Source organism: Camelus ferus, chromosome 5, assembly GCF_009834535.1.
Source record: "Camelus ferus isolate YT-003-E chromosome 5, BCGSAC_Cfer_1.0, whole genome shotgun sequence".
Lineage (NCBI taxonomy): Eukaryota > Metazoa > Chordata > Mammalia > Artiodactyla > Camelidae > Camelus > Camelus ferus.
The window spans coordinates 69,794,403-69,821,849 of record NC_045700.1 but is presented as its reverse complement, the minus strand read 5'-3'; the positions used below and the strand labels follow the sequence as shown (position 1 = coordinate 69,821,849).

Here is a 27,447-nt window from a genome sequence, read left to right as displayed (position 1 = left end):
TTTTGTTCACTGCTATATCCTTAGTGCCTGTAAGAATGCCTGGCAGAGAGTAGAGATATTTGTTACCTACATGAAAGATATTCACTACGTGAACTACATGAAAGATCCAGAAAATCTCCTTCCTGTTACAAGGCACACGGGAGGTCTGAGTAAAAGCAAATCTTTTACTAGTTTCAGTGGGTCTTAAAAATTACTTGGAGGTTCTCTTAGCACCTTGAAATAATTGGATCCCATCATTCATTAATTCCAGTCATTCATTTACTCATTCACTGTACATATTTATGGAGCCCCTACTATACACCAGATACTAGCTTAGTACTGATCCAGAAATAAATTTTCATGGAGCTTATTCTAGCTGGGACAAAGATGGGGCTGGAGGATGGGGAGAGAACCAAAGAACCATGTTTATTTTTGTCATTTCATCATCTTAAGCCACTAGTAAAATTATAAGCCCTTTTTCTGGGATATCTAAACTCTCCCATATTCTCCTCCTCATACTTTGTGCTATTTCCACTTGACCTAGTACTTTGTTTAATAAAGTACTGAATCTCTTGTTTTTCTCTTGTAACAGGGAATTTTCAGATAATTACTGTATTTGGCCAAGATCCAAATCTGAAATCAGAAGCATCTCTGAACCCCTGACTAATGCATCACAGAGCTAATTACATAAATTACAACGTGCAAAGACAACTTCTAGGAGATGCCACAGTAATGATGTTTCTCGCTGAATAACTGGTTTCATTCTTCCTTGTGTAAAGGATGCAAGCTTTAGATGTAAGTAAAATAATTTTACTTCTTGAAAACATTAGTTCATTAAATGTTTAAGAACTACTTAATGAGAGCCTACTTCATGACTAGCAAGTATGATACCCTGTTTTGATAGAATTAAGTGTAAGATACAGACTGCACTCCCTAGAAGATGGCACTTCCAATAAGAAGGCTAGACAAAAAAAAAATTGTTAAATTATATAACACTATAAACAGACATGGTGCTTCCACTTCTTCCACCTACCCACCCACCCCTTCTCCTTATCAAGCTGGTTCGGTTTCTCTTGCCTCCCTGAACACACTGGATCCAATGGCTCTAATCAACAATGCTCTTGTCTGTACTCTAGATTACCTTCTTATCCTTTTAAAAAATATTTTTGTTTTTATTTATTTGGTGGGGGGAGATAATTAGGCTTATTTATTTAACAGAGGGACTGGGGATTGAACCCTGGACCTTCTGCATGCTAATGTTAAGTGCAGCACTCTACCACTGAGCTACACTTTCCCTCCCATTCCCTTATTCCTTGACTTTTTCCCAGTTTCATCTTTTCTGCTATTCAGTCCAGGATTTTCATTCTTTTTGATCCCAGGTTGTAGAGCTGCTTGAGAAAATCAAGATACTTAGTATTCCATAACTTTCAGCAGCTTGCAAATGAACATTCACAAGCAATCCTCATACATGGCCTGGAAAGTGGCGAAGGAAATTTTACTCCTATTGGAAGCCAAACTTGTGGAATAATTGTATTTAAATCAGTCCCAGAAAAGCAAATTACACTAAGACAAGGACATGAAATCTAAATACATACCCTAAACTCCCTGCGGGAAAGGCCTACATCGATGAAAGACAGCGATGCTAAAAATCAGTCTGGCCAAAGAGAAGAGAACTACTACGAGTCTTCGCATACACAGTGACAGTTATGGTGTTATTCAGAGGACTTCAAGGTAGCGCTATCCAGGGAGGAAAGTCTAGCGGCTAGCATTTCCCAAATTCCACATGCTTGAGGCAAACAGACGAGACAGCTCCGCACTTCTCGAAAGGTAAAATACATTATATACGGGAGCTTTAAAAAAAACAATAATAAAAAGCTAAGTTTTTCCCTTTCATATAGCTGTGCAGCCTACTCGCGTAAAATCCCGTTTCGTTCTCTAAGAAACCTCGCGATATTTTCGTGGTCCTCTATGGCGGGAACACACTGGAAGCCACGGTTCACTATGCGGCACGTCACCTGCCGGAAGTGAGGTCATATCCCAGAAGCCTTGAGGAAGGAGGAGCGCGTCGGTGCGTCCTGCGTACAGTGCAGTGTGGAACGTTTCGGCAGCGTGGTCGCCTTCTTTGCGGGAAGACGTGCGTTCTGGTGCTTGGCCAACCGCGGCTTTGCGGGCCTGTAGTGGCCGAATATTTGGTGTTTTTTCACTGGTTTAAAAGCTTACGGCGGGCCGCGCAGCGCCCTGACCCAGCCTCACCATGTTGGTGCTGTTTGAAACGTCCGTCGGCTACGCCATCTTTAAGGTAGGTGGGAGATAGAGCTGTTGCAGAGGGAAGGCGGGTGTTGGGCAGGAGAGGAGAGGGAAAGACCTAAGGAGAGAACTGCACGACTCAGGATCGCATTGGTGCCTTTCTGTCCCCCTGGTCTGAAAGGAAGGGGAAGACTTTGGGCCTGGGAGGCGCGTGTTTCGGTGAACACGTGGTCCCGTGGTTTGGGGCGCCGGGTTCTGTTCGAGAATTTGGCCTAGAGTGGTGGGCAGGAGCCGTATTAGAATTTTGCACGTTGTGATAGAGAGTTAGGATTTTGTCTTGAGTTTTGAGAAATGATGGAAAGGTTTTAACACAGGAATGACCTGATCTAATTTTGTCTTTTAATGAAGTTAAAGACTTTGCAGTGCGCAGGCTAGATTACAGGGGATAGGATGCACGAAAGGAAGCACGGGTATTTTTACATTAATCTAGATAAGATGAAGTTGCTTGGATCAAAGTTAGTATGGAGGGAAGGAAATACCGGGAGAAAATTTTAAGGTAGAACTGACGGGATTGGCTGATGGATTGAAGAATTGTGAGTTTTTGATTTAAGTAAGTGCGTGGTGGTAGGGAAGAGAAGGTTTAGGGATTTGGGGAGTCGGGGTAGGGAGGATACTAAGGAGTTCCAGTCTGGGCAGTGTGAAGCTTGTGATGTCTGGTTAGACGTGGAAATGCAAGGGTCATTTCAAGTTTGAAGCTTAGGGGAGAAATCTGGGCGGGAAACCAATTTGAGATTTGTTTGTTTTAATAGGAAAAGTTTGAAGTGAACTTACAAGTTTATCAGCAAGGATGTGATTGAACAATGGGACATTCGTGTAGTAGGGTGCTATTCGGGTGTTAGGAAAAATTAGTAAATTGAGTGCTATCCCAAGTATCAGGCATTCTGCGCTCTGCGAATATAGCAACGAAAAACAGAATTTTCATACGTATGCTAATAAGGCAAAAATGCTAGATTAAAAGAGATATAGTATGATTCTGGTTGTGAATCAAACTATGTAGTATGGGTGCAAGAGAGCCTGGAGGGGTATGTACAAAAATGTTGATTTGGGGAATTTTTCATTTTATTTTCCAAGTTTCTTTTATGACATTTGAAAATACACTTCTATTTGTATTTGCTACATTAAATATTGGTATTTTTAAAAATAAGGTAATTAGAAACCAAGTACTGATTTTGCTTATTTTTCCTCTCATTACAGTTGCCTTTAATTACAGCATTAGCGATTTTAAGGGACCTTAAAGGACTTTAGAGCCGGGAAACAGGTCTATAAGGCTTTTCCCCAGCTTTTTTCAATCTTTTCTGAATTTTTAAATAGAGTTCTGAACATGCCCCCAAATTCTCTTGGCAAACATGGTCTGTTGTGTTTTGAATCAGTGTCTGTGGATGAATTTCATTTAAATTGATGTTATGTATACTGATCAGGATAAGTGGAGAGGGGTAACTGCACTGTCCACTTGGTGCTTCTAATGGTGGGAAGGATTTGGCTTAGCAATTGTATGGTTCCAAGACCTGAGTCATAAAGTATGTCTCTTGATGCATTACTGATTTCGATCAATAAAGAGTATTCTCCACAAAAATAAGTCTTGAGTGTTCTGTTGCAGCTATTAATGTTATTTATCTGCAAGTTACTGCTCAAAATTGTTAAATTAATGGTTTATTAGAAATAATTAAAAGCTTGTGTATATTGAAATATTGTTTTGCTTATAAATATTTTGAGTTAGTAGCATTTATTCTTTCTGAATAAAATAGACATACAGAATATTGTGGAAATGGTGATCCACAGTTTTGTGAAAGTTACTAAAAAGTACATTGTACACCTTAAAGGGGTGAATATTATGGTATGTAAAATATATAGATGTGCAATACAGGGTTATTAGTGCCCTTTCCCATAACCTTTTAAAGTGCTGGAGTATAAAATTATATTGGTAGCATAAAATTCATGCTTTCGTGAGAGTGCTTTACGAAAGTTTTTTAAAACATTTTTATCTCAGTTCACAGTAAGGAATACATTTTATATCATGATCCAATATATGCAGTGCCTTAAAAAGAATTTTAAAACTTTCCAAAAATATTCCTTGTTAACAAAGTTATGTATAAATGCAAAGACAATCCCTAAAAACTATTACCATTTCTAGAATATTGCAAAAACTCAAGCCCGTGTCCCTTATGTCTCATGGCACACAGAATAAGACTAGAAGTCCTTTAGTCTTACTCATCCCATACCTTTTGTAGCTGTGAGGCTCAATATGGTAGCCACTAGCCACATACAGCTATTTGGCACTTGAAATATGGCTAGTAAAGCTGTGGAGATGAATTTTTAATTTTAATTTATTTAAATTTTTAGTAGTCGCATTGTACAGTGCAGCTGTGCAGCGTAGTGTTGTGTGTTCCTTTATTTCTTAAGGGCTCGAGGAAGAGTTTTTATGTGTATAGCAAAGTTATAACATGAATACTGACCAATATATTTTTCCAGCTTTATTGGCTATAACTTAACATACTATGTAACTCATCTATTGTAAATGTAAATAGGTACATATAGTGCCTATTGTATTGGAAGTAGCCAACAATATAATAGCAGTGCTAAAGATTTTAATGGTAACAACAGCTATACCATTTCTACTTGGAAGTGGAAATTACTCCGTCTTAATCCAAAATTCTAAAACTTCAAATGGATTTTGTATACAAATGTTTCAGATTTCATTATCCAAACATAAATGATTAAATATTTGAGACAGGTATTTCTACATTTTTGTTCAGACTTTATTAGTAATATTCTTTTCAGTATATTGTGGCATGAATGAGAACATATAGTAGCCAAGGTTTTGTTTGCCATAACAAAGTCTTTGGAGACATTTGAGTGGCCATGAATCAACAGGATTTCAATACATCTCCTTTGTTACTTTAAGAATACTGATACTCTCTCTTAAATATGCCTATTTTGTTATCCAAATGTTATTTTCAAATATACTTGATTTTCAACTAGAAAAAATGTGAATTTTACTCATGAATCATGTCCTGTATTTGGTACGTATCCACTCAACAATCAGTGAACATTAGGTATGGTTAACTGTGTTCTCTGAGTAAACTATTTCCAAAAATCAGGACTATTCTGTGAATATCCTTTAACAAAATAATAATAATAGTAATAACAACAACAACTTTGAGGAGGGTGGGTATAGCTCAGTGGTAGAACACATGCTTAGCATGCATGAGGTCCTGGGTTCAATCCCCAGTACCTCCATTTAAAAAATTTTTTAAAAGCCACACACACACAAAATAACTTTGAATTAAAGTTTCAGTGCATTCATGAGATTTGATGGAATGTCTTTGGATTCTAAAGTTTTCGTGACATACAAGTAGAACTGTTAGTGGCTTGTAATTTTTTGATATACAGTAGTATGCTTTGCAATTACTTACTGCTTCATTACTCTGATTCTTATTTTTCCAGTTCTGTAAATATATTTAATTCAGCTGTGTGTGGAATTAAATTCAAATGCAATAAGTTTTTCTTAAAACCGTCTTGCCACACTTGTCTGACAGAAAATAAAGGTGTTTTACAACTTACAATGTCATATTCATGTTTTATCATGGAAATATGTACTAGGCTATAACTGAGTAATAAGTCTCACTGTGTAGATATTCTGTGATATGGCTTTGATGAAATATGGCTTAACGGTGTAGTTTTTAATTGATTAGTTGACATTGATAAAATACATGCAAAAATATGTGTAATATCTATAAATACTATATTTCATCAAATTTAATATGCCATTATTTTACACTGCTAATTAAACTGGCCTGCCATCAATTGTAAGACATCCCAGTTTCAAGGATGTTAAATATGAAGGGAAATGTATTTTAGGATTGATCCTACCCTAGCTTATACTTGGGTATTTGACTTATCACATAGAGTATTGATGAGGGTGTAGGAAAATAAAAAATTTTATTCACTCTTTTTTGGAAGTATTTATTATTGTATTATTTTTTTTTTATTTGGGGGATGTAATTAGGTTTATTTATTTTTAGAGGAGGTACCTGGGGATTGAACCCAGAACCTCCTGCTTGCTAAGCATGTGCTCTACCACTTAAGCTATACCCTCCCCCTATTCTTGATTTATGTGAGACTAATAGAATCTCTTGAAGGCATTTTGATGATAGTCTGTCAGCTTTTTTTTCTTATGTGATCATTTAACTCCACTTCCAGTAATTAGTTCTATAGAAATAGAACATGTATACATACAAAAATATGTATATGTTTCTGATGGGTAAGTATTTCTTACAGATATAATGGAAATTTAGAAACCTAAAGATTTATTAATAAGGGCGTACATGATAGTATACTCAAACAGTGCAATTCTTGTTAAAACCTAGAATTATGTCCATGATACAGTAAGTGTATAGCATGATTCCTAAAAGTATGCATTAAAAAATGTAGAATAGACAAAGAGTCTTGAAGAACACATACCTAAATATTAATGACTGTGTTTCATAGATTTAAAAGGGCCTCTTTTTCCCATTTGCATGTTAAAATTGCTTACATCAGGATGCATCTTAGAACGAATAGTATCTTAGTTTTAGAGAAATCTATATTTCTTTCCTGTTAGAATGATCATAACAATAAATAACAAAATTTATTTCATAGAAAGTAGGCAGATAAATTATTTTGATCTGCAAATGTGATAGACTTTGTGAGGGGGTTAGGGGGCTTCTTAAAAAATAGGAAGTTTACCAAAAGCCCATCCAGACCTAAATTCCATCCAGTTATTAAATGGGCTACTTTAGCTATCAATTTGACCAAAATTTTATGCTGGGTAAGAAAACTGGTTTGTTATTTCAGAGAGAAAAATAACTCCCACCATCCTCATTTTGCTTGTACAGTTATACTTGAAATATATAGCTATATATGCCTAAACCGTTTGAATTTTGAAGTTTTTTAAAAAATATTTATTACAGGTTTTGAATGAGAAGAAACTCCAAGAGGTTGATAGTTTATGGAAAGAATTTGAAACTCCAGAGAAAGCAAATAAAATGTAAGTCAGAGTCATATTGAAACTAAGAACTTAGGGTTGACATTTAGGGGTGTTTGTTTTTGTTTTGTTTTGTGTGGTCCTCCCCCCCCCACCCCTACTGTCCATAAAATATTCATAATTTTGTTTGAAGTCTTTCAGGAATGATATTGGCATGAGCCTAATTATTAGATTGCATGTTTGAAGCATAGGCCATTCCAACTAATTTGTATTAATTGCAGACTAAATTGGACAGCACCCAGAATTACTATTTTGTGAGATATTATGAAAGTACAAGTTGATTATAAATTAAGTATAAATTTTTGTTAAAAGTAATAATTGTCAAAAGCATGGGCTGCTTATTGGTTTAATTTATACTTTCTCTAAATTAGTGGTATTCGGATGTTTTTTACTTCATTCATGGTTTATTCATTCTTTATGACTCATTTCTTAACTCCCCCAGAGTAGTAAAATAACTAGCTAGTAAATCCTGGAAAGGCATACCTGTGTTCCCCAAGGTCTCTGGTGAGAAAATAGAGTATAATCTTGATGCCCAGCTTAAGAAATGAGTGATCGGAGAGAGAGCTGGCTTTGCCTCAAGGTAGAGTCAGGATGGCTATTCCACCATCTGTGGATCACCTCGTGAAATAGCCCATTTAGTGAGTATGACCCTAGGAAGGGCCTAACTGATCTTTTGATTATGTCTTTGGTTGCCAAAGGGCATTTGATAATTTATCTGCTAGTGCTAATAAAAACTCACTAGAATAGAAGGAAACTACTTAAGTTTGCTAAAGAGTATTGAACCCAAAGAGATGTCATACTTAACAATTAGAGAAGCATGACATACTGGAAAACCATGCCTCAGAGTAATTTATACAGCATGACCCCATTTTTGCAGGTGGTGGTGTACACCCGTATATGCGTTTATGTAAGTATAGAGAAACAGGAACAAATGCCACTTCAGACTAGTGGAAATGGGGATGAAGTGAGGCAGAATAAGATGAAATTGATACTTTTTTTTAAAATCTTTGTATTGTTAAGTATACACTTAACTTACCACCAGGGTGTTCCCTGACCAGGTAAGAAAATCTTGCTTAAGATAACACTATTTTAGACAAAATGGAAGACTTCGTTTACCTTTTTAAAGGGCTGTATACTTCAGTTTTCGGAGTTAACCTGATTCACTGTTGTCGATGATGTATCGTTGGAACTGAATCTACGTGATCTAACTCAGATATTCGTCACTACCACTGAGACAACAATGAGTTAACTTAGTTTGATATAAAATAACATTGCCCTGCACATAAGTGAATAGGGAGTAAGAGGGTAAAGTAAGGGTAACAGGAATTAGATTTCACAGTTAGCTGTTTTTTAATTGCACTTGTACTGGATGAATAAATCAGTGTCATGAGATTCCTGATGTAAGAGAGACTCTTGCACCTTTTCCTAAGCCACTTCTGTGCTCTATAGTGAGAGGCATCTGTGTCCAACTTTAAGCAGCAGAGGTTATGTTGAAGCTTCAACATCTTTCCTGTGGTTTAGATGTGGTAGCAGACCTCTTTGTTGTTGTTCCAAGTTTCCTTCAAAGCCTACAACTTCTGTAATAGTTCATACATTACTAGCCTAACATTTAGAGAAATTGGTCGTTTTATGAAGAACATGTAAGTTGGCACCAATAGCCAATGACAGGAAGGTTTCTTTTATTGGTATATGCTTTGGAAACAGTTTAACATCTGTTTTCCTAAATATGCGGCTTTTGCAAAATCAGTGTGCACTCATAACTTTTTTCTTTCCTTAATTCTAGAGTAAAGCTGAAACATTTTGAGAAATTTCAGGATACAGCAGAGGCATTGGCAGGTAAAGTCAAAGACTAGCTTTTTTATTTTTTAAAAATTGGCAATTTGTTATCCTTATTAAAAGACTGTTTGCTTCAGTGGCCTAAGTTAACCTTATTCAATGTTGTCAATGATGCATTCTTTCTGGAACTGAATTTAAGTGATCTAACTCAAATTCGTCACTACCACTGAGACAACATTGAGTTAGCTTTTTTCACTATAGGGCTGGTTTTCCCCCCATGTGATGAGAGGTGAGAAGTGGTTAAGTTGATCTCCCTGTGGAAACCAACAGCATAATGCTGAAGCACAGTTCAGTAAAAGCTGTTCTACAAGGGACCAAGGTAATGTGGTCAAGTACACAGCTCTCTGATCATTTTAATCTAAGGGTAAAGTTGAGAATAGCCAGGATTTAGAGTTAAAATAATAATAAAGCAGCTCTCCAGGTATATACTTTTTTTATTCAAAAAAGCACACTATTATTAAAAGATTAAAGAAAACTAATAGTTTTTTGGGGGGAGTTTCAAATACAAAAACTACAGAGAGGCATAAATGTATCTAAAAAGGGGCATGATTTTTTCATGATCTCGAAGAATGGATGACTATTACATCCTTCAGCTAGTCCTAGTGATGAGACAACAGACATAATTTCATAAATCTCATTTCTTTATTGAGCTTTTAGTATTCCTTAAAATAATGTAAGATAAGTGGAGGAAATGCCATTCTAGATGAGAATTTAAAGTCATTCCTGACTCTCTTACTCTAAGTTCCTTAAGGTCAGAGACTGTTATTCACCATCAGATTCCCAGATTCTAGCACATAAATATTTGTGGGTAAATGAGGGGAGGATATAGCTCAAATGGTAGAGTGCATGCTTAGCATGGACGAGGTTCTGGGTTCAATCCCCAGTACCTCCATTAAAAATAATTAAATAAACCTAATTACCCACCCCACCCATCCACCTTGCCAAAAAAAACTTAAAAAACAAAACAGTGAAAGATATACCTATATATATTTTTGTTTGTTTGTTTTGTTTTTTGGGGGGAGAGCAAAGGAAAGAAAGTTGAGCTGTCAGAAATCTGGTCATAGAAATCTACAATGCCTTTTCCCATCTGTTTTTACCAGAAAGTTGAATATCCCCTTATTATTAAGACGACAGAGTCCTTCCTGGGAATTAACTTCCCACTGCCTGTTATAAGGCAGTTTTGACATGACAGAACCAAAATTGAGGGGTTGTAAGTGTCAGGATATGCATTTAAAACCCTGTAGCCTAAGAAAGAGTCTGGAGTGTAATGTTAATTTATATTGGTTTCAAAAGCTAAAATGTGCTAATCATACAAATAGCCACAGTAAAATTGGGGGCCAGCCTAAATTTGGATGAAGTGGGAAGACTGCTAAGCGATGCTGAAAAGTGTGCCGTAGAGAAGTGTCGCTGTCACCATCTGTGTGTACCATCTTTTAAAAATACATATTGTGAAGAGTAATTAATGGCTTTTTGATAAAAGGAAGATGAATGTCTATAAATGTTAGAATAGATCTAGAGAAGATATTTTACTTTTAAGAAACTTTAAATAAAGGAGAACACTAGGTTAAAGCATGAAAGTAAATGATAGGAAAGATTGAGAACTAGAAGCAGGATGTTGAAGAAAATTTTTTAATTATAAAAGATTCAAAACTTGTATGGGAAGAATACAATTATAAAAAGGTAAATTAGGAGTCAGTGATGTGCAATATGTAAAATTTTAGAACTCAAAAATAGCTTGAATCTTAGCTTCTTAGAGTGTGGGGACCCCTCTAAGTTCTGTGTAGTAGCCAGATGGTTTTTGTCCTCACCTTTCATCTTTCAGATAACAGATGAAATGGACTTGTAATTTATATGAATGGAAATTTGGTTAGGAGGAATGAGCAAGTACCTGGCTAATTAAGCACAAAACACAAACACCCAGACTTTAGAAATTGTAACACACTTTGTGCTGTACATACTTTAAATTCAACCAAAACCCAAATACTAGAAGAGGTATTAATATTAGTCCATGTGGGTCCAAAGGCTCTAAGTATAGGTCTAAGGAAGGGTGAGAGAAAGTAGCACATTTAGAGCTTGCCAAAAATGAAAGCAGTCTCCAAATCAAATAGGCTGCCTTCAGTAGTAAGTTCTCCATCACTGGAGGTTTACAAGCAGAGGCCTAATGACATATCTGGATCAAGGACTAACAAAGATAAGGCCTCCACTCAGACATGCTAATAACACTGTTTCAGAACCTTCCAAATGAATAAATTTCCTTTTTACCAGTCTTGAGGGGATTTTATGGAATTTCACAATCCAGAGCATTAGGCCAGTTGGTCTTTGGTGACATAGGAGAGTGAATCTGTCATTCTAGAATAGATTGTTTATAACAACTTAGGATTCTATCTCTGAGTTCAGAATTGTATGACAGAAAAGGGAACATTGGATCTGATTTAACTCCTGGTTCTGAAGTGGAAATAAGAGTAGGAAGATCAGATGAGATTGTGAAATGTGTAACTTGTAAAATACTTTTATGTTTTCCATCTCATTTCAGAAATAATGTTAAATTCAGCTCTTTTGAAAGAACTGGGTTGGTTAGGGGTTTTTTTTCTTTAGTTTAAATAAGATCTTAAGCCCTTAACAGTTAAAATTTTGAGTTAACACTTTTGTTTTTCTTTTTTCTAAAAAGCATTCACAGCTCTGATGGAGGGCAAAATCAATAAGCAGCTGAAGAAAGTTCTGAAGAAAATAGTTAAAGAAGCCCATGAGCCCCTGGCCGTAGCTGATGCTAAACTGGGAGGGGTCATAAAGGTAAAGTTAGAGTGTTCCTCTAATCAGAGCTCACCGTACAGCATAGTGACTACAAAGTCTAGCCTTTGTAATGAGTTGTTTATCGTAAGTTCTTAGACTTGAATACTTCATCTTTTTTGCTAGGCTACAAAATAATTGCTTTCTAATATGATTATTAAGACTAAGAATATGCCTAAAAATGGTAACATTTTATGTATATCCTGCCATATTTTTGTTTAGCCACATATGTTTTTCTTTCAATATAAATAGAGTCATGACATTTCTTTTTTAGTGTATGTGTTTATTAGAGATGTGTCTATTTAGGAGATAGACTTGCTAGAGGTTAAACATAAAGTGACAATGGAAAGAAAGTCTAAATACATAGACTCCCAAACATGAAAGGCAGAACATTCGGGGGGGGTATACCTCAGTGGTAGAGCGCATGCTTAGCATACACGTGTCCTGGGTTCAATGCCCAGTACGGCCATTAAATAAATAAATAAACCAGATTACCTCCCCCTACCCCCCACCCCTAAAAAAAGAATTAAGGGAAAAAAAACTTTAAAAAAAAAAAAACCCAAACATTGTAGGAGCCAGTGGTGATAGTTTTGAGTTTAAATAATTACAGTAAGTACTAACAGTGCAGGTTTATGAACCATACCTCTCGTTCTTGAAGTAAGGATTTTATTATGTTATAGGTGTTTAAAGGTAGGAAAGTGCTAAAGAGATTTGAAGGTTTTTTTTAAGCTAGGATTGTGAATTATAAATAAGTTTGTTTAGACTATTTCTAATACTGTCAGGTAGAAGTTTTCTCTAATACAGGCTCTATCTTCATCCTTTGAAGTGCCTACAAGTCTTAGTTTATATTTTTCTGTTAAAACATTAAATTTTAGCACAATAAACATATACAGAGAAAGGTACACAGAAGGGCAAATTGCTGAATGGTGGGATTATGAATATCTTTTAATTTTTTCTTTTCAGTTACTCCATTTGAAAAACACTGGATAGCTCTTGTATACATACTAAACATTTGTTTCTTTAAAATGTGACACAACAGACACAATTTTGCCTGCATGTCATTTGCATTTGATTAACTAGAACTATGTAGATTTGTGTGGAGTTAGCATATATACTGCAAAGTGGAAAAAAATGAAAGTATACAGAACAAAATTTATCCTGTTTGTGTAGGGTGTGTGTAAAAACATAAACTGTATAAAGCTTTATTATACGTGTATACATATATATTAACATTGGTAAATGTTTAGAAGTACTCAAGAGATACTAACAGTAGAACAAGGACATAAGGAACAGAACTTTTGCTTTGCATTCAGTTCCCTTCCCTTTAAGTACTGTTGATTAAAATCTGTGTATATTACCTTTATAATGTTTAAAAGAGGCTAAATAATGTAAGGTAATAAAAAGATCCCTCAAACCAGCAAAAAGAACAAAACTACTAGGTTAAATTGTATTATTGATTTATGAATGGTTTTTGATTCATGTAGACAGACTGCCTTCTGGGAAGCTTAAACACCAATTTTGACTTCCAATAGTATATTCGAGTGTTCTTCCCATAAACACTAGAAACTGCTTTTATGAAACTGAGAAATGTATATATTTAAATCAATACCATTTGATTATTTAAGTGATTTTAGGGAAATTTCTTTATTTGTTTAATGCAGATGTTCTTGTTCTTACAGGAAAAGCTGAATCTCAGTTGTATCCACAGTCCTGTTGTTAATGAACTTATGAGAGGAATCCGTTCACAGATGGATGGATTAATCCCTGGGGTAGAACCACGTGAAATGTCTGCTATGTGTCTTGGGCTGGCACACAGGTGAGATTTACTAGAAAAGAGTCCTTTTAAAAAATTTAGTTGGGTAAGGATTTTTGCTTATTTATTTAAATGGAGGAACTGGGGATTGAATCCAGGACCTCTTACATGCTCATCAAGCACTCTACCATTGAGCTGTACCGTCCCCCAGAGTCTTATTTTTGTTTAATAAACAATTACATAGCACTGTTAGAGGCATGTTACAAATACTGACTTAACCCTCAAGAATCTTATGAGGAACATAGTAGTGATAATTCTCATTTAACAGATGAGGAAATTGTTGCCCAAAGTCAGTAGTACAGCTGGTAAGTGATGAAGCCATGATTTGAACCCAGGCAATTTGGCTCCATTGTCTGGACTCTAAACCTCATCACAGACATTCTCTATCTCTTCAGTGTTAGATGCCACAGTTCTTGGGTTTTCCTTTCTCTTTTCTCACTCCTAAGTTATTTGCTACTCCTCTGCCTACTTTCCATCTCCCCAAATTTTCTCATCTACTAATGATCTCCTCTTCTGCTCTGTGTGTGTGTGTTGCTCGTTTTACTCAGATTTTTATTGAGTTTTTCTTGAGTCTTTATGAGGCAAAGAGAAGCATGTTAACCTATCATGTTTAACCAGATGTCCATTAGAACAGACACTTCTGCTGAACTGTGATATATGTATTCCTGAGAAGCTTGGCATTCTGTGAAGTTGCACTAAAATAAATAGGATTTGTGAAATAAAAAACAAGATTAATGGTATACCACTCAAACCTATGTAACTTTGTAACCCTAAAAAATATTAATGCAGTTTAGAAGACATGTTAAGAAATAGTAAGAAATACTACAAAAGCTTGTACCTCTGAACAAATTAAAAATGAGCATAGGTTAATGAGGGGGTTAAAGTTGAGATGAGAGATGAGCAAAATGCATAAAAGTCAAGAAGAACTTTCTAATAAACATTTGTAAGAGAGAACAAATTGCTAAACTGAGTCAGGATCCAAATTTAAGATTAATTGGCATTGTACACAGCAGTAGTTCTCAATCAGAGGCAATCAATACCCCTCAGAAGACATTTAGCAGTGTATAGGGACATTTTTGGTTGTACAACCTGGAGGGTGGAGTCTGCTACTAACATAATGGGTTGAGGCCAGGGGTGTTCTTAACATCCGACAGCGCACAGGATACTTCCACGACAAAGAATAATCAGGCCTGAGGTATTAGCACCCCAAGATTAAGAAACTCTTACATACAGTTTTGTTCCTCCATGACTTTCTTTTTTCAGGTGTTGTAGTGCTGAACTTGTTATTACCTGGTCGTATAAAGCATTAATTATGCTGCAAAAATCATGCATGAACCAATATGGCTTGGACTACACAGTGCTATCCCACTTGTTGTTCATAAATTAGTTCACGTTACAGAAGTACAGGTTATAGCAGGACAGATGTATTACTTTCTTTTTAAATATGTATTTTTGGATCTTGACTGTTGGATTATTGTTGAGCTAATTTTCCCATGTAGAAGAAAATAAAACAATATAGCTCGAGGAGAGAGATTTGGATAAAAGTTTTTTTTAAGATGTTAATTAAATGCTGTTGCTAGGTGCTATTTCAGTAATTTGTAATTTTCTCTCTTTCCCCAGCTTGTCCCGATATAGATTGAAATTTAGTGCTGATAAAGTGGACACGATGATTGTTCAGGCAATTTGTAAGTATAGTACATGTGAGGTCTAATCTGTTTTTGTCTCTTCATGGTTTTTTCCTTGCATTGTATTAAAATTGTATCTTTTATAATCTGTTGAGGAGAAAAGAGGAGATCACCTAGAACTTTTAGTAAATAAAGTAAATAAATCGGAAAATACAGGTTAGAAAAAGGGAAAATTAACTATAATTTGATTAGTTTGGTATAATGTGAATTATACTATTAATGTAAACTAACTTGTCTTTTTCCATAAAAAAATGATATAACTGTAAGTAGGATCTGTGTTGTGTTCTATTTTGCTTTTTTCACTTGCCTATATTTATAATAGATCATTCTCCCATGTCATTTGGTGATTTTGGGACATCAGAGTCTTAACAATTTCCAATTTTAAAAATACCTTTAAACAGCAATTGTATTTCTAGATGTATACACCCAAAGAATTGAAAGCAGGTACTTGGATACTAATGCAGCTGTGTTCATAGTAGCATTAATTTCAGTGAAAAGGTGGAAACAACCCATTAACAGACGAATGGATAAGAAAATGTGGTATATACATACAATGGAATATTATTCATCCTTAAGAAGTTGTAATACATGCTATAGTGTAGGTGAATTTTGACAACATTGTGCTAGGTGAAATAAGCCACACACAAGATGAGTATTGTGTGATTCTGCTTATGAGGTTCTTCGAATAGACAAGTTCATAGAGATAGAGAGTAGATGAGATCACCACCAGGGGCTGGGGAAGGGGGATTGAGGAGTTAGTTATTATTTAATGGATACAGAATTTCAGGTTGGATGACGGAAGAGTTCTGTAAATGGATAGTGGTGGTCATTGCACCACATTCTGAATGAACTTGATGCCACTGAAATGAGTACTTGAAAATGGCTTAAAATGGTAGATTTATGTATTATTCATCACAGTATTTCTTAAAACCCTTTTACGTTCCTGTTTTCTCTTTTTATTTTAATCTACTGCAGCTTTGTTAGATGACTTAGATAAAGAACTAAACAACTACATTATGCGGTGTAGAGAATGGTATGGCTGGCATTTCCCTGAATTAGGAAAAATTATTTCAGATAATTTGACATACTGCAAGTGTTTACAGAAAGTTGGTGAGTAACTTTATACCTTAAGGCATTGAGAATAGTGATTTATTTGAATCCTAATATATGAGTTTCAGTGATGAGATTTTTTTTTTCATAAACTCCCAGTTTTTTTATGTCTTCTGTGTTTTGTGAGTGGAGCCATATTAATGTCTGTTAGATTCTGGGAACAAATTTAACTTTGATTTGAGTGGCTTGTGCAGCAGAGAACATGGTTCTCTAATTTGGTTGTTTTAGAAATGGCTTCTTATGGTGAATGTGTCTCAGTGAAAATGCCATTAATAGGGACAACTGTGGACTTGGGCATGGGGGATAGCCTAAAATAATACTACTAATAATATTTTAAAATAGTATTACTAGCTATACTGTTAGTGTTATGTTGTCTACTATTAGTATGGTAATACTCTTAGTAGAGGAACCTGAGGATTGTTGATAAGTATGACTTACTTGGCTCATGTTATATTACCATATTACTGCCCCCAAGAAATCATGGCCCTAGCTTTAGTATAATCTTAGCTACAAATTATCACAATATTATAAGTCCTATCCCATGGTGTATTTTAGGTTTTTTTATTATTATTATTATTATCTATCTATCTTTTTTTTTTTTTGGAGGGAGGTGGTGGGGAGAGGTTTTAATCTCCAAAATCAAGCCTTTATATGAGGAAAATTACTAGGTCAAACTTGTTCACTTTTTGTTTTGTTTAGGCACCCTTTTCATTGGCTTATCTCTACTTTTTCTTTTGACTGTTTGGTGGATTTTATATAATTTGTTCAAGAGTGATTCTCCCTCATCCTCTGCAAACATTCTATAGGCGATAGAAAGAATTATGCCTCGGCCAAACTTTCTGAGTTACTGCCGGAAGAAGTGGAAGCAGAAGTGAAAGCAGCTGCAGAAATATCTATGGGAACAGAGGTTTCAGAAGAAGATATTTGCAACATTCTGCATCTCTGTACCCAGGTAAACCATACTCACAGAGAAACTAGTTGTGATGGTACCAGCTGTGTAGTTTTCTGATGGCAATGATGATTTTTAAACGTATTGTTCACCTGATAAATAAATATGAAGGTGTTCAGTCACTACCTCATCTGATGCCATCTTGATTTATGTATTTAGAGGGGGAAATATGTACTAAAAATGAAGAGTAGTATCTGATTTGTGTTGCTAGCATTGTCTAAATGATAAATTCATTAAGACACAGAACTATAGCTTCAGTTATTTAATTCTAATTTATGTTTATAGCCTGTAATTTTTTTCCCCTCGTTTGAAGATACGTATACGAGAATCAGAGGATGACACAAATGTCTAGTCCTTGAAGTGTTTTTTTAAATAACAGTAATATTGATATTATTTTTAGGCAGTGTATTAGGTTGTTTACATACATTATCTAATGAATCTTCACAATAGCCCTATTATAGGAAACTGAGGTGAGAAATGATTAATTTTCCCAGGATTGCACAATTGCTCTATTTTACTTTTGAGACTCTGATATTTTAGACATGTGACTCTTATACTACTTATACTCTTAAGTTATTTTGTGACATATTCATTTTGTTCCTTCCACTAGGTGATTGAAATCTCTGAATATAGAACACAGCTCTATGAATATCTGCAAAATCGAATGATGGCCATTGCCCCCAATGTTACAGTCATGGTTGGGGAGTTAGTTGGAGCACGGCTTATTGCTCACGCAGGTGATGATTTTAATGTAATTTGTGAACATGGGTGTTGAGAGTTGAGTTGTTTTCTAGGTAGGATTTTTTCCTTAAACTTCAGTTATTAAAGTAATTTTATGTAGTAAATGGTATATAGGTAAAGACTAAGGACCAAGTGTTCAATGATGATTTTTATTTGTATGCCTGATTTCCTTTTGGATAATGAAGGCATCTTTAGTCACTACCTCTTCTGAGACACTTGAGGTCCATTGTCAGAACTTTGTTATGGTTACTTAGAACAATCAGATGAATGCAGGAGGATAAAATCAGTATAGACATACCTTATTTTATTGCCCTTTACAGATACTGTGTTTTTTTTTCAAATTCAGAAGTTTGTGGCAGCCCTGTGTAGATCAGGTCCATCAGCATTTTTCTAACGTTTGTTCACTTCATGTCTCTGTGCCACATTTTGGTGATTCCCATAATATTTCAAACTTTTCCATTCTTATATTTGTTGAGTCAATCTTTGGTCAGTGATCTTTGATATAACTACTATAACTTGCAGAAGGCTCAGGTGATGGTTAACATGTTTTTAGCAATAAGGCATTTTTAATATATGTACATTTTTAAAGACATAATGCTATTGCACACTTAATAGACTATCATAGTATAAACATAACTTACATGCTCTGGGAAACAAAAGTTTTGTGTGGCTTGCTTTATCATAATACTTGCTTTATTGTGGTGTGGAACCAAATCCACTATATTTTTGAGGTGTTTCTATATTTCATTATATTAAAAAACCTCATCAGATTAAAATTTGAATACTTTTAATAAAACATAGCAGATGATATATATATCTTTGATCAAGAATTTGTTTCATTATTGAGTATGCTGTTATATTTGACATGCAAAAATATTTTGAGTAAGTGATTATAATAAAACATAATCCATATGTATGGCGATATTGTAAAGATGGTATACTAGGAGATACTGTATAATTGAACACTTGCAAATACAGTGAAGTATTAATTTATTACTTTATATAACTAAAGACATAGTCCATCACAGAAGATCTTAATGTATCATCTACATCAAAGTGTTTAAACTAGAATAGCTCCTTTACCTGCATCATTTATCAGACAAATATGCCATTCAGATATCTGCAAGGATAGGATCATCTGGGCTGGTTTTATTGTCTACATCCAAAATTTCATAGATTTAGCTAAACTTGTAGCGGAAGAAATGCAGAGGTTAACAAATAAATGTTTGTTGAATTTTAAACATGTATCTAGTGGTTTGGGTGACTGCATTACTATTGGTGTTTTCTGACAGAAAAACCTGTTTAGCACATCTAACAAAGCAGCAACTTTCAATACCTGGTTATTGTGCTTATATCTCCTCATCCATATCTTAAACAACAGGGGTAAATAAAGTACAAGAAATGTATCACATACTTCTACTGAGATGTCCTAATAAGTTTTTGTTTGTATGAAAGTATGTTTCATATTTAAAGTAGTGGAATATTTGACATCCAAAATACATCTCAGAAAAATGGGGGCTAGATTGGGTGGTGTCTGTGAATACATGTTTCTGTCTCATGTGGTATGCTAATGAAATATAAAATAGTAATATCTCGTAAGGCAAATTAGTAAAACTGAACTAATAACCTTCATTTTGTCATAGATAATGGATGAATCACAAATGCTGAGGCATCAAGAATTTGGGGGAATTCCAGACAATAGAATCCTGTATTGCATACAATTTTTATTTACTCTGATGGCTATAATACTTAGATTATAAGTCTTTTGTTTAATACATGGAACTTTAAAATATTTGAAAGTACATTGCTGATAACTACTTTTTTTTCTTTGAAGGTTCTCTTTTGAATTTGGCCAAACATGCAGCTTCTACAGTTCAGATTCTTGGAGCAGAAAAGGCACTGTTCAGAGCCCTCAAGTCTAGGCGAGATACCCCTAAGTATGGTCTCATTTATCATGCTTCACTTGTAGGCCAGACAAGTCCCAAACACAAAGGAAAGGTGAGTTACAATTTTTCTGGGGTAGGCCTTTTTTTCTTCCTCCAAACAATCCATTTTCCTCCTACTCTATAGTAATCAATTAAGTCTTATTGTTCTTTTTCATTAAAAAATAGCGAATTCTTTAAACACTTGTGTACACTGAAAGAAAATATTAGAGGTGTTATTGGTCCTGTTAAAGCCATTCTCTTTTGCTGCCTTAGTATTTTTCTAGAATCCACCGGTTGGGGGGAAGGCACATCAAAAGCTTTCTGTGTGGGAGGAAACCAATTTAACATTAACATTTATAAACTATAAAAAATAATAGCACGTACACTGTGCTAAACACTTGATAGAATTTTGGTGAATCCTTTTAATAGCCCTATGAGTGGTGGGTGTGTCTATTACAGAGAAGAAAACTGAGGCTTAAACAATTAAGTACTCTTGAGCTTTTTGTAGGACAGAAACTGAAATTTTATGCAATTCAGAGCAGCGTGATGGGAGAAATAAAGGGTTCATAATAAAATACTTATTAACTTGCAAAGGGGGCTATGCTTATTCTAGATGACCTCATGGTGTAGACTAATGTTACTTAATAGAAACTAAAGGAAGATGTTGGAAGAATAGACTGCACTATGAGTTTTTCATCCACCAAGAATATAGTGATTATGTATATAACCAGTTAACCATCATGTTGAAGCAAAGATTCAAATAGAAGATAGATGGCTTGCTTGATACGCATGATTTATAATATTTTTGTAATTCTTGATTTTAAAAAATTCTGGAGTGAATTACAGAGTTAATGATTTGCTATAGTGTTCTCATTAATAAATTATTGAGAGAATTTTTACATCCCAACTTGGGATATAGTTTGAATGCCTCTAACTTCAGGTTCTCTCTTAGATTTCTCGAATGCTGGCAGCCAAAACTGTTTTGGCCATCCGGTATGATGCTTTTGGTGAAGATTCCAGTTCTGCAATGGGAGTTGAGAACAGAGCCAAATTAGAGGCCAGGTTAAGAACTTTGGAAGATAGAGGGGTAAGAACCACATCCTGCCTGTTGCTGAAATATTACCTGTCAAAAGTTAATAAACCAAGTAGTTTATGTACTTTTCATTTCACCTGTTAAAAGAGTTTTACTTTATGATACATTTTAGTATGTCTAATATATTCTTTTTGTGCCTGCTGTTAATAGTTTCCTTAATATATACCAAGAATTGGTAGGGTATATATAATAGATTATGCCTTGGAAAATTATTGATAATTTTTCTTTTCTTAGATAAGGAAAATAAGTGGAACAGGAAAGGCATTAGCAAAAGCAGAAAAATATGAACATAAAAGGTGAGTACATTCAGGAGAGGATGAATGAACACTTTTTGCTATTTAAATGTTAATTGTTGACAGCAGTTTTTTATTATAGACTTAAGCAAGTCAGTATCCCCCTAATTCTTTGCCATTTACAGGTTTCCATATTCACTTCTAGTTTTTAATCATATACATTTTTACATTCTTATAATTAAGTGCATGTATGCTTATATATAATGTACTTACGTATTTATATGTTTTAGTACACACATTCATAATTGTTTTCCAAGTTTTCTACAGTGGCCATATATTTTGTAATTTTTTTAAACCTAATTTGTTGTCTTCAGTTGAAAAATGTGGATCTTTGTTTTCTGGGTTTTCTTTTTAATAACGTGTCTACATGGAAGAGGCCCAGGAGAACCTAGTCACTCTTTTTTTTTTTTTTTTTTTAAATTATAAATGGTTTAAACCTATAAAAGTTAACAGCCATGAGTCTACAAAGTCAGCTTAATAGAACATTTCTTAGCTTGTTTTGTACAATTTTTTTAATGTTCCCATGCCATTATGCTTATGACTTTAAACACATGCACTTAAAGCACTAGTTAAGAGATTTAGTTCACATTTTTAGCACTCAGTGCTTTAATTTTTCTTTCTAGTTTCTTAGAACAAAAGCAAACATTTGGGTTTTAGGGTATCTTTATCCATAAGTATCCCTTCTTATTTCTCTGGCTCTTAGAATCCTGTGATGAAGTCTTCTGTATTAAACTTGATTTTGATTTTTTTTTTTTTTTCATTGAATTGCCTAATGTTCTAAAATTTGATTTGGTTCAGGTTTTACTCTCTACTATATAATCATTTGTTGTAAAGAGATTTCCTCCATTTTTTCCCCGATGCTAATTGGATATTTTTCTGTATTGTAGTCACTAAGTTGATTACTAAACCAGAATTCATGCAGCTCACCACTTCTCCTAAAGTGTGGTTGACCTACCTAGAAAATATTGAAACCTCTTTACCTTTTGGAATCTATTAGTTTTCATAAACTGCCGAATGCCACTAAAATGAAACAATGTTGTATACTTGTATTACCTAATGGTGTTTCCTTTTAAATCTCTTTAGAATTATTCGATTAGAGATTCTCTAAAATTCTGTGACTCTTTCAGTGAAGTGAAGACTTACGATCCTTCTGGTGACTCCACACTGCCAACCTGTTCTAAAAAACGCAAGATTGAACAGGTAGACAAAGAAGATGAAGTTATTGAAAAGAAGGCTAAAAAAGCCAAGGTTAAGATTAAAGGTTAGCTTGAATTTTTTAATGTCATTTATACTCTTACTCCTTAAGAAGTATAGGCTTAGTAAGTCTTGGGAGAGTACATACAATTGAACTTTATTGTGAAACCACCCATACTGAAAGCTAATGGTGTTTTAATAAACTGTCATGTTCTCTGGGAATAGTTAGCATATTGTTAAATTTATTATATTTCATACAGGAATGTGAGCAGCATATGTTTGAATATGTAGAATTATACTAGGTTTACCAAAACTTTAGTTTCAACCAAGTGAACCATTTTGAGAATCAGCTTAAAATAGAAGAAAAAAAGATAATACAGTTTCTAAATTAGTTGCTGAAATATTTTTGTTTTGGTTTAACATGGAATTGATGCAGCAGTACTTCATTCTTTCTGTTGCAGGGAAAGGACTAGGGAAATAACATAATTGGGTAGCCTGCCATCATAGCAATAATATTTAATAGATGCTCTCCAGCAAACTAGGCTCTTACGAAGTTGATGAGTGAGTCCCCTCATTTATTAGCTGCACCTGTGTCGAGTGCCTACTAGCTGGTCTAGCAAGAGAGGCATCAAACCAGTGACTAATTTTTGGTTTCTAAATAGCTTAGTGGTTAAAAGTTGTACTGTCAGCACATACAAACTCCTGCCCTGGATGAAAAAGCATAAACAAGTTATTTAACTCCTGTGTTTGTTTTCTTATTGAACAGTAAGGAGATCTATAAACTCATTAGTAGCATTTGAAGCACTCAATTCCAGATTGGTATCTTCACTTGTATATTCATTAAGCTTTTCAAACTTAACATTCCTGGATCCTTGCCACTCCCAACCTGTTGCTCCATAATATTCTCCCTGTTATAAATGGCAATCCTAGTTGCTGTTGCTTTGGCCTTTCACGTTGACTATTTCTTATAATCCAAATCTATTCTGGCAGCAAATCCTCTTAATTCTACTTTGAAAGCATGTCTACAATCTAACCACTTAACATACCCATCATTGCCATTCTTACTGTAGTAGCCACAGTGGCACCCCATTTAGCCCTCTGATCTGATTCTATACGTTCTCCAGCCACACTGGCCTCCTTGCTATTCCATGAATCTTCCAACTCCCTTTCTCTCCTAAAATAAGTTTGGCGTTTGCTCTCTTTTCCTGGAATATTTTCTCTTAAGATAGCTGCATTATTCACTCTCTTTCCTCTTTTAGGTATTGCCTGACTATCCTGTCTAAAATGTCCGAATGTATTGTCATCCAAAGTGTTCCTCTTCCTGCTTTTACTATGTAAAATCTTGTTTGTTTGTTTCTCCATTCTACTAAAGTAAAAGTAGACATTGTATCAGACTTCTCTCCCCCAAAACCCTTTGGGAGAGAGATTTATATAGTTTTTGTCTGTTTTGTACCTTGCTGTATCTCCAGTCATCTAGAGCAGGCCCTGGCTTGTAGTAGGTACTAAACGAGTATTTGGTCAATGAATTTCTAATGATAGCTACCCATTATTGAGTCCTCATTCTAATGTGCTAAGCATTTTGCCTATTACCTCATTAAATCCTAGAAACAGTCCAATGGGATAGATAATACTAAATTTTGTAAAGATGAGGAAGTTGACTTTACAGAGGTTAAATGACTTAGTCAGGGTCACAACAGGTTGAATAAACATAAATAAACCCAGGTTTCCTAACTCTAAACTTTAATCATTTCTAATATAATTGACTAGTCCCCAAGAAACAGTGGGTTTGGAGATCAGATGACTTGTTTTAACTTGATTTCTGTATATAGCTGCATGATCGTGAGAAATATACTTCTCTTTGAGCTTTAATATCATTTGTAAAGTTAGTGGTATTAGACTAGGTAGGTGTTTGAAAGACCGTTGCGATTATTAAAATATATATTTTAAACATTAAGTACTTGACCGGAATGACAGGAAACACTAAGACTCCCAAAGAGTTGTTGGGGAAAGAAGTCTGATACAGTGTCAATTGTTGCGTCTTGACACGTTTTCAGTTGAAGAAGTAGTAGAAGTAGAGGAAGAAGGAGTACAAGTGGTGGAAGAACAGGAGACACCTGTGAAGAAGAAGAAGAAAAAGGACAAAAAGAAACACATTAAGGAAGAACCACTTTCTGAGGAAGAACCATGCACCAGCACAGCAGTTGCTGTATGTTTGTTTTTAATTACCACTACTTTATTGACATGGGCAGGGTCTCCATATTTTATTAAACTCTGTATATGAGAAATGAACAGGGAGTTTTTTTAAAATAACGATTTCATTGATTAGGAAGTAAAATTAAAACGTTGTGTTTGTATTATAAAAGGCCATTTCTAAAACATAGGATCATATTACAGAATGAGTTTGGTTTGAGGATGAGAGAGAATAAGATTTGCTGCAGATCATTTTCATAGAGCTTTTTATATTTTTAAATTTTAGTCTTTCCCCAAAACTTGTTCTCAAGGAAAATAGATCTTTGCTTTTTATAAGGAGAAGTTATTTTGAATCACCTATAAATTTACAGCTTTTTCAAAGGCATTCTTGTTGGTTATTTTCAGAGTCCAGAGAAAAAGAAGAAAAAGAAAAAAAAGAGAGATAATGAGGACTAATGGAAGGAACCATTCCTTCAAAAGATTTCATAATTGAATCACCTGGATAACATCATGCTTGAGATTCAGTCAGAAGTATACCAGAGATGCTCTCTAAAATAATTGACAAGAGGTTGAATAAAACAAAATGATTAATCAACAACATTTCAAACCTATTTATGTCGTGACATCACTTCAACTGTCATCATTTCTTAGAATATTTGTTATACAAATAAAAATATTTTCTTTGTATTTTAAGGTACTTCTGTGCTTTCTATAGTTTACATAGAGAATCTTTGGCCATTTGTGTATTTTATTTAGCATTTGGTGACTATTATTTTGAGAATTATACCTGAAAAGTGAGAGTTGTGAACCACTAATTTAAAACTTAGCTGTTTGGAAGGCAGTTATTAGATGGACCAGTTTAAGAATCCCACTCTAATAGGTTTCTCATGCCTTTTTGAACTGTCTTCCATTTTTCCCCTATTTTAAATCATGTCCCTGACTTTTATTTCAGATGTGATTGCAGTTCTGAAAGGTATAAGAAAATAATCATTAGTCTAGATGCTGATTTATTTCTGAAATAACCTAAAGTGACTTTTTAAAGAAGATAATACAAAATAATTTTATAGTAAAGAATAGGGGTATGAAGGGAAAATATATGAGCAAAAATAAAATGTCAGTAGGAGTGAGGTGTAAACCAAGACAGAACACCAAAGAAATCTTTGTTTCTAGAAGATGGTGTTTAATAAGTAAATGGCAATTGTGGCTGGCAACCATAGGGTCATGACAGCCTTTTTTATGGACTTTTATGTCTTGCATCTCTGTATGCCACAGGCATGATGCTGAAAGGCCCAATTTAATAAAAGCGTTCAGCAGTGGAGGAACTAGAATGATTGTAAGCTTTCTGAGTTCCACCTCTGCTTTTCATGTTACCTTGGGCAAGTCAACAGCTCTTCTTAACTTTAGTTTCTCATTTATAAATCGGAGATAATAGTCACCTTTACTCCTCATAACAGTAGTTTGTAGAATGAGATAAACACAGATTTTCAGAGATGGAAATATGTTTCAAATACAGGTATTTTGATTGAAGTAAATGCTACATCATGAAGTATATGTAGCCATCTCTAGAAAACAGTATATAATAAAACTGGTTATTTTGGGTCCAGGAGAAATTGTCATTTTGTATCACCCAGGAGTACTCCAGACACATCCTTGACTTGGAATATTTTTTTTATTGATGAAATTCTGATGAAAGTGGCCCATTGACTTGATAGGGGCTTTATAGTATGAAAGTTTTATACCTGAAATAAAATACACCTTGAGAATACTTACTAATAAATTTCTAGTCATTTTGAGTGGTCTGTAGGCCTAGGGAAAGGCCTCAGTGAATCACAGAACTATCAGCTTTTCCTAAGTGCGGAAGTCCTAACTATTTAAAACACCAAAAGGTAAGTTCTGATTCTTTGTGCTAAAATAAAGCTCCTGTCTTACTGAAGAGCTTGGGAACTTAGGCTGAAATGGGAAGCTCAAGTGAATTGTATGTGCCTATTTTAATTAGCAAATTTGAAGAGTTTCTGTGACTGGGGACACATAAAATAATCCATGCCTTAAAGGTTACTGATTCTCCATTGTACTCCACCCCCTTCCCTTCAAAAGTACAAGTTTATATTTTCTAGTCTAAACTACTTAAATATCTGCACTGTCTGCTGAGTGCTCAGTGTGCTTCCTCATCAAGGCCTGGACTGAGCTCTGTCCTCTCCAGACCTCCAGCTTCAGAATACTTCATGCAGTTCTCTGTCCATCAAGAATTCTCTTCAGTCCATGTGTTTCCTTTCTAAGGTCATCTTTTAAAACTTGGCTCTGGCTTATCCTCTACCCCAGCTGTACCACTTAGAAATGCATTAGGGCCAAATATCGCAAACTTTGATGTGCATGAGAATCACCTGAGGCTCTTGATGAACTGCCCATCTGAGTAAATAGGTCTGGGTTGGAGTCCAGACCTCGTACAACTTTGCAGGTAACTTTCAATATTTTTTGTTCAAAATGTTTCTTAAAGCAAGTGTCGCTCATACAACTCAATAAGA

General features: G+C 34.8%; 1 protein-coding gene and 4 non-coding genes across 7 annotated transcripts; all 5 read left to right on the top strand.

The window, feature by feature from the left end:
* Nucleotides 1–2,028: 2,028 nt before the first annotated feature.
* Nucleotides 2,029–25,618, top strand: NOP58 (NOP58 ribonucleoprotein). Of its 3 annotated transcripts, none has more exons than XM_006189929.3 (15): nt 2,029–2,278; nt 7,236–7,312; nt 9,093–9,145; nt 11,814–11,935; nt 13,612–13,748; nt 15,366–15,430; nt 16,406–16,540; nt 17,347–17,492; nt 18,100–18,226; nt 20,065–20,228; nt 21,108–21,242; nt 21,483–21,544; nt 22,669–22,802; nt 24,790–24,941; nt 25,331–25,618. In XM_006189929.3, the coding sequence occupies exons 1-15, from the start codon at nt 2,234–2,236 to the stop codon at nt 25,379–25,381; spliced, it is 1,605 nt and encodes a 534-aa protein (XP_006189991.1). In that variant the 5' UTR covers nt 2,029–2,233; the 3' UTR covers nt 25,382–25,618. The 3 variants fall into 3 exon arrangements, with proteins under 3 accessions (XP_006189991.1, XP_032335947.1, XP_014419198.1); XM_014563712.2 differs by lacking the exon at nt 2,029–2,278 and adding an exon at nt 9,347–9,464 and having other exon boundaries at nt 7,234–7,312; XM_032480056.1 differs by lacking the exon at nt 25,331–25,618 and having other exon boundaries at nt 2,036–2,278; nt 24,691–24,856.
* Nucleotides 8,469–8,554, top strand: LOC116663908. The gene has a single exon (XR_004320270.1). It is a non-coding gene; the product is annotated as a small nucleolar RNA SNORD70 (small nucleolar RNA).
* LOC116663906 lies at nt 9,241–9,327 on the top strand. Its single transcript, XR_004320269.1, has one exon. It is a non-coding gene; the product is annotated as a small nucleolar RNA SNORD70 (small nucleolar RNA).
* On the top strand, nt 17,547–17,632 carry LOC116663916. The gene has a single exon (XR_004320276.1). It is a non-coding gene; the product is annotated as a small nucleolar RNA SNORD11B (small nucleolar RNA).
* Nucleotides 18,363–18,446, top strand: LOC116663915. The gene has a single exon (XR_004320275.1). It is a non-coding gene; the product is annotated as a small nucleolar RNA SNORD11 (small nucleolar RNA).
* Nucleotides 25,619–27,447: the final 1,829 nt, after the last annotated feature.